The 12,555-nt window shown below is 40.4% G+C and overlaps 1 protein-coding gene across 3 annotated transcripts in view; it reads right to left on the bottom strand.

The window, feature by feature from the left end:
* Positions 1 to 12,555, bottom strand: part of Arid4a (AT-rich interaction domain 4A) — a 68,020-nt gene that overhangs the window by 33,562 nt on the left and 21,903 nt on the right. For all 3 annotated transcript variants that reach the window (XM_029484880.1, XM_021179405.2, XM_029484881.1), the window contains 4 exons: positions 11,526 to 11,658; positions 6,410 to 6,489; positions 5,458 to 5,534; positions 4,309 to 4,475 (listed from right to left, as the gene is read on the bottom strand). In XM_029484880.1, the coding sequence (XP_029340740.1) occupies positions 4,309 to 4,475; positions 5,458 to 5,534; positions 6,410 to 6,489; positions 11,526 to 11,658 (457 nt within the window). The remainder of the gene's footprint in view (positions 1 to 4,308; positions 4,476 to 5,457; positions 5,535 to 6,409; positions 6,490 to 11,525; positions 11,659 to 12,555) is intronic.

Raw genomic sequence — 12,555 nt, 5'->3', positions numbered from 1 at the left:
AGTTCCAGGGGATTCTGACTCCCGTCTTCTGGCCTCCATAGATACCAGGCATGCAAGTAGTGCAAAGGCATTCATACAGATAGAACACCTCTACACAATAACTATTTTTAAAATGTAGCTAAATTTATGTGAACAAATGTATAAATCTCATTAGTCTCATTATGTGAATTTAGTGTTGTTTATGTTTTAGGCTGAAATAGTAAAGACTTTTAAAAACTCATTAAGACTTCTTAAATAGAGATTTCGGGGCTGGAGAGATGGCTCAATGGTTAAGGGTACTGAATGCTCTTCCAGAGGTCCTAAGGTCAACTCCCAGCAACCACACGGTGACTCATAACCATCTGTAAAGGGATCTGATTTCCTTTTCTGGTGTGTCTGAAGTGTGCTACAGTGTGCTCATAAAAGAAAAAAAAATTAAAAGAATAAAGAGACTTCTCTTTTTTTAGTGTGTATGTATGTTTCTGCCTGCATACACAAGTGCTCCATATGCATGCAGTGCCTGAGTAAGCCAGAAGAGGGCACTGGATCGCCTGGAGCTGGAGGTAGAGATGTCTGTAAACTGCCATGTGGGTGCTAAGTAGCAAACTGGCCAGACTGAGGTCTTTTGCACAATCTGCCATGCTCTTGGCCCCTTAACCATCTCTGTCCAGCCCACTCTTATTTTTTATTTCCTTGTCTAATAGTCTAAATTAAAGCAAATTGTTGTATTTGAATGTAAGCTAATATCTAAGGTATTCATTAAAGGAGGTTGTGTCAAATCTACTTAAAGCCTGTTATTATTGGTAACTGAAGTTATTAAAATTAGCTTTGATATCTATATTACATTTAAAACCTTAAGCTTTACTGACATTACAGTTTTCCTGAATTATCAGGCATTTACTGTGGGTCTATACACGAAGTGGTCTCGAATAGTCACCAGCAAATGCCTATAACCTACATGGTCAGAGATTGACACAGATGACATTTGATTCAAAAAATGAATAGTCATATTCTCAGGAATTAAAAAACTCAAGCACTTATGACTTTTACAATAATGGAAAATTATCTTGGGCACTAAATATTGGTAATCCCTACAAAAGCTTCAAGATTGGAAAAATGAGCATGTCAATACATTAGACTAAAAAGAGTAGATCTTATAAAAAAAACTAATTTTAATTCTCAATGTTACACATGAAATCTGATACACAAAGTCTACTGATAAAGTCATGATGATTTAACCTAAAACTGTTTAATTTCCTCTTGATAATTAACCTTCTAACATCCCACCCTTAGAAAACTCCCCTACATTTATCCAATATAAACCTAAGTCAAGAGAAATAAATAATTCCTATCATTATTTCTATTCATCTGGACTTTCCAATAAATTTCCAAGCTAAAAAAAATTAGTAATGTCTTTTCTAATATAAAACTTTCTTAACAAAGACATTTAAATAAGACCACAAGAATCATCTCTAAGCAGCTTTTTTTGGCCTAATTATCTATGTGTTGCAATTAACAATACAGACAGGAAGTATTCCTGCCCCATCCCCAAGTCTCTTCCCAAGCACAGCCTGAGACATGCTGCTTACACTCAAAGCCTGACGTAGCCTCTGAGTAGGAAATAAAACACTAAATTAAAAAGCTCCTGCTCCTGGAAAGCTGCACAATGTCCAATCTCACTGCTCCAACTTATGCTTGCATCCCTGAAGCACGGTTAATGAACAGAGGCTACTGCTCATTCGCACTGCACAAACACTAGCACTTGTATGATTCTGCAGCATACGCTTGCTAGCCTACCCTGGCTGACCATCTACAGTGCTGTTTAATGGTTTACAGAATGTTCCAAAGGATCTTTAGATCCTTGCAGAGCAGCGTCCCATCCTCATAAGCAGCCCAGCATCCCTCCATCTGAGGGAGAGCTATGCTCTGTACTGTAATACAGCAGTTAGCCTCACTGGTGTGGGGAAGGCCCATAATGACTAAGCCAGGTAGGCCCTGGCTCCTCAGATCAGCCAGTGCATATCACACTCCGGTTTCTCCTCTTGCTATGTGTGCTTTGAAGCAGCTCTCGATTGATCAGCATGTTAAACTGTTTTAAGACTTATTCTTCAAGACGAGTTAGAATGATTCAGCAACTAAATCTCAAATCCGAAAGCAGGCAATGCAGCTGATTCTCCCCTGAAACAAACAAGATCTCACTAAAGGAAGCCCACTAAGGTGACCGAGAACTACTTTACAACAAGCGTGTGGCAATAGACCAAACAGTGGGGAAATGAGCAGCTGAGAAATAATGTAGAATAAACTGTATAAAGCATGCCTACAGTTTGTGATTTTTGCTATTTTTCTGGCAGGAATAAAGCAACCGTATCCACTAAATTTTAGCAAGTTCATAAGTAACACACTGTAAGGAGACATTATTTTTCTAAGTGTCCTTATCTTTGAATTTTTCTTTGCTGTTATTCTTGCAAATTTTAGCCTCTGCTCTGTGCATTTTTCCTAGCATTTCTCACTAGCCACTTGGATGAAACATTACAATATTACAGAATTAATCACTATAACATAGACACCATTTACTGTCTTAGAGGCACCTCTGCAACTTCTTTCAAAGCTCTTTTTAGCCTCTTTGTTTAAAATTTCAGGCTATTTTTTGAGGGATAGGGAAAATACATTCTGGAAGGGACACTAATTAAAAGTATTAGCAGAAATAAAGAGACTAACCCTTCTTTCAGCATTTGGCGATATAAGATCCTAATTAATGTTCAATAGAAATCCAACAGCTAACCACAGCCTGCTAAGAGTTCACACCCTGAAAACGTGGCCTATTTACCCTGAAACACACAACCTAAGACTAAATACACACAAAATTCAGACATCACATCTAATATTCAAAATTTAAATCCCCAGACAATTTTTTTTGCCAAATTGTCTCAGCACAGTCATTCTAAAAGCTATCTTATGTTGAAGAAAAATCCCCTTTACCCTCTAATCTTCTAAAAATAGATTCCTACTGTCTTTTACAAGAAACAATTACGCTTGGTTATGAGCTCCACCGTACCAGCCATATAATCAACACCTAAAAATTGTATTTAATCCCATTTTTTGTCAACCAAAACAATAACTAAATATTAAAAAAAAAAGTCTTACCTATGTGCTGCATTTCCTTTCAAATGCAAAACGGTTAGATTCCCCTTCTACTAGTGCAGGCTCTGGGCATGTCAGTCTGATTGGCAAATATCTGCTGTCCCCTCTGAGGTCACAGCATCCGCAGGGCGATACAGCACTACTTACATTCTCTTCCACATAAAAATCAGACATTACATGAAAGGAAGAGAAAGACAGCCCATTTCAAAGCAGCTGGCAAACCTCCACTGGCAACCTGCCAAGCCTCTGCTAAACCTTCCTGTCTTTCTGAGCATGCTCACTTAAAACCAACAGCATGTTACTATGGCAACTCTGTAGGCAGCCTGTAAGTATGAACCGCCATTCTGATTTCAGAGTGTAAAAAGCCAAACGCTGCAGGGGAGTCAAAGGCAAGAACCAGCATATATTCTTCCCCACATATAAATCTAGCCGTGGCCTTCCAAAAGCTCACAAACAAAAGCATCGCACTGTTTCAAGGCAGAATTTTTCATGCTCAAATAGGTGGTCGTTTTCAATAAACTCATGCTTTGTTTTGCCTCTCAACAACTGAAATTACACTAGAAAATTCATCCCGTTTAACAAAACACTGGCGACTCCACAGCCAGGCCGCATCTGAGCAGCCACAGTAACCCTATGGATGGCTTCTGTAACCTACAATCACAGTGTGCACAACACGGCAGCAGTACAAAGAAACCCCTCATGATAAAAACACAATCTACAGTTTTTTCTATGATTGTCAAGCTGCCAGGTGTGGGTTTTTTTGGATGTAATTATGATATTTACCCCCTAAAAGGTTTCTAAGTTAGGAGAACCAAGTCCCGGGTTCAAATCCCTACACTGCACATTTTAGCTGTGCCAGCTCAGACAGTTAACTTCTGAGTCTCAGAGCACCCTGAAGGCAGGATGGTAACAATTACATCACACACTGACAACTGGTAAACACGGAAAATACCTGATCCCCCGCTCCCCAAAACCTTGTTGATTAACCTTGAAAAGTACTTTTTGGTAACTTTATGCTGAAAACTAGTCCTGATTTATACACTACACTCTAAGCCAAACAGCCACAACTCCTTAACCAAATTAAGCTAAGAAATGTTTCAGACAAAAACAAATGACCGAGAGCAAAAGCATAGAGGTATTATTTTCACTAGAAAACAAACAAACAAATAAACCACAGCATTGACCTACCAGCTCTTCTTCCTCCTTTTTGGCCTCTTTCTCCTTCTCCTCTTCACGTTCCTCAGCTGGGCACTCTTCGTCATCACTACTGGAGGACTCAAGGATTTCACTTATATCCATTTTCCAATTATCAGGAACAATTCTACCTTTTAGGAAGACACTTGCTCTTCGCAGCCCTGAAAGGAAACATGGACTTTGGCAGTTGCTCCGGAATGAAGGGAAGGAGATGCCTGCCACTCAGAGTCTGAAGGCTCAAGCCAAATCCACCCATTATTCTCAAAATGATAGAGGAAATCAGGGTGTCCCATGAGTCAGAAGACCATTTGTAGGCGTTTATGTTTGCTTACTGCTATGAGACAGGGTGTCACCATCTAACCCAATCTAGCCTGGAACTTGCAACCTTAACATGGACACCTCTTAAGTGACACCAAGCCTGGCAAAGATTAGAAATAGCCTTTTAGAGAAAAAGATTTACTTTCATTTTATGTATGAGTGTCCTGTATTTATTTATGGGCAGAATCAAGTCCACCAGTAGCATTAAATTCCCGAGAACTGATTACAGATGGTTGGGAACCGCCATGTGGGTGCTGGGAACCAAGCCTGGGTCCTCTGCAAGAGTAGCAAGTGCTCTCAACCACTGAGCCAGCTCTCCCGCCCCACTACTAGAACTAGGCCAGCCCAGGTGTGGTAGTGCATGACTTTAATCTCAGCAGTTGGGAGACAAAGGCAGGTGGATCTCTGTGAGTTCAAGGCCACACAGTGTGTTCCAGAACAACCAGGCCTATGTAGAGAGACAACCCCTCTGCAAGAAGAAATACTAATGATCAAACATGCAAAGTTAAATCTGAACAATTTACAAACCAAATATTTTATTGAGACATGAAAAAAATGCCATTAAGTGAGAGTATCATTCAGGTGTGTCCAACACATTATCTGTGAGGCTCACACTCAGAAACCGAGCGCAGGCAGCAAGGCAAGGAGAGGCAAAAACGCTCACTCTGTGAGGTTACTGACATTGTATCGGGCCACACGCAGCCCACGGATGACAGGGTAGATCTAGGATTCCAAACGGTTAATATGGTAACACGCGATAGTCAGTATTTGTTATTTTCCAAGCACGGTCACATCATGAACTAAACTGACTCTGCTTTCACGTACCTGGCTTAGCACAGAGCTCAGATTCTGGTAGAGTGAGAATGTCTAGTTCCTTAATGTCCTTTCTTGCTATAGAGTAACTATGACAAAGAACAAAACACAGAACTACTTATTAAATGAAAAACATCATTTAAGCAATCCACATTGACACATACATAAGACCTCAAGAAATGAAAATTATTTTGTCAAATAGTTTTTTAAAAGACAAAGGCCATAATACCCTGATCCTGAGTAAAGCCTTGGAGGCAAAGTTGTATCTTTTAAGTTTCATGCACTCAAGTACTCTTATTTGAGAGCCTGGAATTTAAGTAGACGAGGCCAGCCTGGTCTACAAGTGAGTTCCAGGACAGCCAAGGCTACACAGAGAAACCCTGTCTCGAAAAACCAAAAAAAAAAAAAAAACAAAACAACAAAAAAAAACCAATGTTTCCAAATATACAACATTCCTATAGACAATAGTTTCAATCAACAAAGTCATTTCAATACTTATAACACTCATTTTGTTTAATATTTCCTAATTTTTGTTAATTTGCTAAAATATTTTTATGATTATATATACTATGGTATATCTTTCATAGAGAACAACTTAAAAATATGAATTTTACTGTTTAAATAAAAATACAAAATTAAAGGAAAATTTCTCAAAGTCTTCTTTAAAATTAAAAGTGAAAAGACTTATTTTACCAATAAATTTTATTAAGAAGCTTCATAATTCATAATATGAAATAGCACATGATAAAAATATGAAAAATTATGTATTTTAATTACAAATAGATGTCTTTAATACTGCTGACACTTATTGTTATTTTTACATAAAATTAATCAGCTAAAGGTACCCTACATAAACACAGTAATAATCTCTCAGTTTCAACTTGAATGAGTCCCTTTATGGTAGGTGGCCAATCACTGTGTCTCAGCCCCACGAATCATTACTGGGTGGTGTTTCATTACTCACAATTTAGAATCAATAAATGATCGAACTAAACACTGATCTTTTTTCACTGTGACGTCATCATTGCAGCTGGGAGAGACAACCTGGAATACAAAATCAGAATCGACTGACTCCCCTTGCTCAGAAAATGAAAGTTTATTTTGTTATTTACTACCCCCCTCCCCACGTTCCACCCCCTACTCCCGGCCTAAGTAATCACGCCCCAGGCCTTTCACCTGTTAGGAAAGGACTCATCCACTTAGTCACATCCCTCAACAAGAATGCTTTAGTTTTTAATTATGTCTATTCATTTACTTGTGTATGGGGTAGGGAGAGTTCAAGTTTGCTGTTACGCTCATGTAGAGGTCAAAGTACAACTTGGTAAGCCTTGGTTCTCTCCGGCCACCATGTGGGTTTCCTAGGGCTCCGGTTCAGGTTTGTCAGCAGTAGTGGCAAGCACCTTGACCTACTGACCATCTTGCCAGGCCCAAGAATGTAATCTTAAAAATAACTTGGGGGCAGGGAGACCAGAGAGATAGCTTAGCAGCTGAGAGGATGCAGATGACCCAGGTTCTGTTCCTGGCAACCACATGATGGCTCACAACTGTCTGTAACTTCTGTTCCAGGGAATCTGACCCCTTCTTTTGGCCTTCACAAGGGCCAGCCACCCTGTTGGTACACAGACATACACGGAAGCTAAACAGACATACACGGAAGCTAAACACCCCATACATAAAAAAATAAAATGAAAATAATTTTTAAAAATTTCTGGATCTGCTAATGTTTCATATGGATTATGTTTTACAAGAAATAGCTCAATTGCTAATAGCTCCCATTACTAATAAATTACAAATTTCATTATTTTTTAGCATATTGGCTTTCTAGATATTTAACATGCTCACTAGGTATTAAAAATTAATAATGAAATATAAGTTAAAATAGTATCACTTTAAAAATTAGAGCTTGTTCAAACCTAAATAAGATATTTTATCACATTTATTCGTTTGTGAGGAAGGGTACACAAGTATCCTAGCATCCTATGAAGGTCAGATGGCAACTTGCTATCATTTTCTCTTTCTTCGTGTGGCCCTGGGATCAAACTCAGGCCACAGGCTTGTGCTTGGCATAAGCACCTCTACAGGTGCAACTATCTTCCTGGCTCAAGACTTGATTTTGTATCCAAAACAGTAACTTTATGGATGTATGGTCTGTTCTTTTTATTTTTTTTTCAGATAGGGACTCCTAATAGCCCAAGTAGGCGTCAACTTTACTACATAGCCAAGGATGACTGAACTCTGTACTCTCCTCCCTCTGGCACATTACAGTTTGTTTAATTGGTGGGGAGTATTTTTGTTTCTTTCTTTTGAAACAGGCTCTTACTATGTATCATTAACTAGCCTGGAAATGACTATGTGGACCAGGCTGGCCTCAAGCCCACAGATGTCTGTCTGCCTCTGTCCCCTGAATGCTGGGATTGAAGGGACACGCCACTGATTTGGTTTTTATTATTTTTCCATTGTGTGTGCACATGCATGCACTCACAGAGAGACCAGAGGCGTCAGACCTGTGGGTGCCCTACACTCTGGTCCTCTGCAGGTCACTGTGCTCTGAGGTCACTGAAGCAGCACTCCAGTCCTTCATCTAAGACACACACCTCAGTACGCATCTGCTTTAAAATCTGGCGGTTAGAAACCACCTAAGATCTTTTTTAACAGGGCATGAACAATTTTCAATTTGTCATTGAAAAGAAAACTTTTAATCTAGCCTTTGAAAGTAAAAAATGCCTCAGCAGTGTGCTTAGTGAGTAATTTTTGAGTACTGTAGTCGTGGTTTGTATTTTAAAAACTCAAGCTGGGTAGCCCACTCCTGAAGTTGCTGAGACAGGCTTACTCATGATACTCTTAATCCTTAACAAACCCAGAGTCCCGGACACTGTAGGCAAAAGTGTGTCTCAAACACTCACTTACACTCTGGCTCCCAACTCCATTCAGTTTATTATTATAACAATATAGACTTTATAACTATCATGTTCAATACCACAGAGCCAGATTTTTATTTTTATTTTTATTTTATTTTATTTATTTATTTACTAAGACAAGGTTTCACTATGTAAACCTGGTTGGCCTCAAACTCAGAGGCCTGCTGGCCTCTGTTTCCAAAGATTCAAGTTGTTCGACACCACACTGCACTGGGTTTTTAAATACTCTTCTTGATTACGGTTTGGTTTTTGGCAGGTGTCATCTGCCCAGAACCTGGTAGGTAACGGAGGATGACTCTGAACTTACACTACTCTCGTAAGTGTTAAGATCACAGACATGGCCACACTTTGGCTTCAGAGACAAATACAGGTCTTGTGAGAACTAGGTGCTAATAACCGTCAGACTAGTAGTCTCTGTGCTTCACCTCAGGAGTCAACAGAGGGGCAGATCTAAGACATACAAGCAAGAACACAACAGGGGGATGACCCATTTGTACACCAAGCACAGGACAGTGCAGGAAAATTAGCCCTAGTCAGCTAGAAGAGGTGTGGTAGTCAAGTCCTGAGGTATTAATAAATGTAAGTCCAAGTCTCATCACGTCACCTGGGAGCTACTCTAATGGCCTCCATATTGATTTCTGTAAACAGTCTTATGAATATTCCCAAACATGCAGCACAAGTACCATTCCTTTTCAGAACTACCTGCAGAATTATTCCTAAGTTTTAGGTGACCCTGGGAAGGCCCTTCTGCTTCAAGGGCCAATGATATTTGCAGTTGCATCCTATTCTCCCCCTCCTATCTCTCACCATTAGTCAAAGAGGATTTTTGTGAGACAAATACACCTAAGCAGTCTCCGTCCTCTCATAAAACATCCTCTAGTGACCATCTGTTCTTTCTTCTGTGCATATAAAAACTGCCATTTCTACAACGTTAAGCATCTAAGGGTATCCTTTCTTTCTATTACTTCCTTATTTTAGTTTATGTACCAGTACTAAAAATTACTACAACTTTTTTGGGGGGACGGGGGTTTCCGAGTCAGGTTTTCTCTGTGTAGCCCTGGCTATCCTGGGACTTACTCTGTAGTCCAGGCTGGCCTCAAACTCAGAAATCTGCCTCTGCCTCCTGAGCACTGGGATCAAAGGCGTGCGCTGCTACACTGGGCTTAAAGAATGAGTCTATAACTTCCAATATAGTCTGCTTTATATGTAGAGCACATGTTCTTGGGAGTCACAATGAGAAGCCCCACGCTTGCCTGTCTTCTAAGGAATTTACAGTCAAGGCAAAGCAAGCTCACTCTTGTCCTCAGGTAACACTCATTAACTCAGGGTGGAGTAAAGGTGCACACATTGAAGAAGTTAGCTTAGGCGTAGGAAGGAAAGTAACTAGGTGCAAGAGTGCCTGCCTAGCACGCCTGGGCCAATGGTGGCTGGGAGGTGAAGTTCAAGGTCATCCTAGGCTGACTTGCAAATTGAAGGCCAGCCTGAAATATGTAAAACCCTGCCTCAAAAAAGCTGGGGCTTGGACTGGATACATGGCTCAGTATTTAAGAGCACTGACAGCTCTTCCAAAGGTCCCGAGTTCAAATTCCAGCAATCACATGATGGCTTACAACCATCTGTAATGGGATCTGATGCCCTCTTCTGGTGTGTCTGAAGACAGTTACATATAAATAATAAATAAAACTTAAAAAAATAAAAATAAAAAAAGCTGGGGCTGGAAAGATGGCTCAGTGGTTAAGAGCACTGACTGTTCTTCCAGAGGTCCTGAGTTCAATCCGCAGCAACCACATGGTGGCTCATAACCATTTGTAATGGGATCCGATGCCCTCTTCTGGCACACAGGCATTCATGCAGATAGAGCACTCAGATGCTTTAAAAATAAAAAAATAAAATAAGAAAGTGGAAGGGAGCTTAGGGTGAAGGAGTCTTAGATATTCATTAAAAGAATCTGAAGCTGGGCAGTGGTGGCACACGCCTGTAATCCCAGCACTTGGGAGGCAGAGGCAGAAAGATTTCTGAGTTCGAGGCCAGCCTGGTTTACAGAGTGAGTTCCAGGACAGCCAGGGCTACACAGAGAAACCCTGTCTCGAAAAAAAAAAAAAAAAAAAAAAAAAAAAAAAAGTGAAATTAGTTGATGAGGCAGACTCAGTAAAACTAGATTAATTAACTGAAAGATCAAGGTTTTGTATATGGCATGTGTGTGTGATGCATGCACACAGATGTGTGGGTGCATATGAACACATTGATGCACGTGCTCATGCACACAGGGATGCAAAACAAGGGAACAGATGTCTTCTGTCACTCTCCAGACACTGCACTGCCCTGAGACAAGGTCTCTCTCTTAACTGAAGCTTGCTTCTTTGGCTAGGCTGGCTGGACAGCGTGTTTTTGAATCTGTTGTCTGGGCACTCAACCCCAGGCCATGCCTGGCTCCTTACATAGGCACCAGAGACCCCGAGCTCTCCAGCTTGCAGGGCAAGTGCTCTTACCAGTGTGCTTCGTTCCCTGCCCCACCCCCAGTGTCTTGTTTTGTTATTGAGACCAAGTTAGTCTCCACCTCCTGGGCTGAAACACACTTCCTGTTTTGAACTCTGGAGAAGCTGAGACTACAGCCCTGAAGCACCACATCTGACTACGTTGTTGGGATTACTGTGAGATAAATCGATTAGTTTTAAATGGTCCTACCTAAAACCTTAGTTCTAGATCATTAGTCTGAATGTAATAAAGAAAGAATTAAGAAGCCAGATGTGGTGGCTCACACCTTGGTCCTACAACTGAAGAGACGGAAGCAGGAAGATTGTTATGACTCTGAGGCCAGCCTGGGCCACACAGTAAGGTCCTGGCCAGCCTGGACTACCGAGTGGAACAAAGAAAACAGCCATAAAAGGTATCGAGGACTTGACCCACAGGACCTGAAGCGGTGAGGCGGTAAACAGGGCAGAATGAAGAACACATCTGAGGGGAAAACCTCAAAGATGTCAACAAACAGATAACAGAAGGAAAGCCAAAGAAAGACAATGGCCATGTGAGTAGGCCTGTCTTAATATTAAACTACAATTACATCTTTGTTAGATTTATAATACTTCCAAAATATTTTACATACATTTTTAAAAGTCCATTTCGACAACTAATACAGCTGACTAATTTTGCAATGAAACTTACCAAAGCAGGGTACCATCCAGTGCTCTCTGCTGTGGAGGCCACACTTACAACTTTTCCTAATAATTCATCATTGAGACGCCTCTTATCTTCATCTTCCTCTTCGCTGCTTTCTTCTTCCTTTTCGTCTTCAGTGCTAAGAGTCAGGAGAACCTGGTCATTATCCGAATGTCCATATCCTAGTGTCCCAGACCTAGGCATGTCAGAGTGCTGTGACTTCAGCATGTTCCACTGGCCCCTATGGCGGCCTCTCCATTCTTACTGGGGCTGAGGAGATGGACAGTCTCCTGCCTCACACCAGTAATTGAACCACCTAAGTAAGCAATACTTGAGTTTACTTCACTGGTCAGTGAATACCTGAGCTTCAGTTCCTCTGCCAGGACAGAGAAGCCTAACTTCTCTGTATCACCACATGCACTTTTAGAAACACATTACCTGTCTGGTTTTTAATGCCAGGGGGCAAATAATGCAAGTTTAATTTTCTAGTAGGGTATGAAAATAGCCCCAAAAAAGTATATGTGGGTTTATTCAGATATCTTCTCTGGGGTAATCATTTACTTCTAAGTGTCCATAACAAGCATTAATTATGAGTCTATACTTTTTAAATAAAAATGAGAATGTACTCTTTTAAAATCATGGTAAATAGTAATCTGACATGCTCTTGAAGCATCCTGAATATGTTGATATCTGCCATTCACTGCACTATGCAGGGCTGTTAACTACTAATGATCTGAGGCACTTGGTCCTTTTCCTGTCACAGACCTGTTGCCTAGGAACTACCACATGACTCTTTACTTTCCACACTGATGACATTTCCTTATCTTTAGTTCTAACACCTACAATTGCTTATTTGAGTGTCCTGCACTGAAATATCAGCTTACTCAACTTATTGAAAGTTATAATTATTAAAGACTATAATACTATGTTATGAGTACAAATACCATTACTGACTTATTAAATTAATGTGCTAAGCACTTGCTACACACTGGAAAACACACACAGCACTAGTCCAAACTGCCAAGACACTATCAAT

This window comes from Mus caroli, chromosome 12 (genome assembly GCF_900094665.2).
Source record: "Mus caroli chromosome 12, CAROLI_EIJ_v1.1, whole genome shotgun sequence".
Classification (NCBI taxonomy): Eukaryota; Metazoa; Chordata; class Mammalia; order Rodentia; family Muridae; genus Mus; species Mus caroli.
Note: the sequence above shows the minus strand (reverse complement) of the source record. Positions and strands in the feature narration are given on the sequence as shown.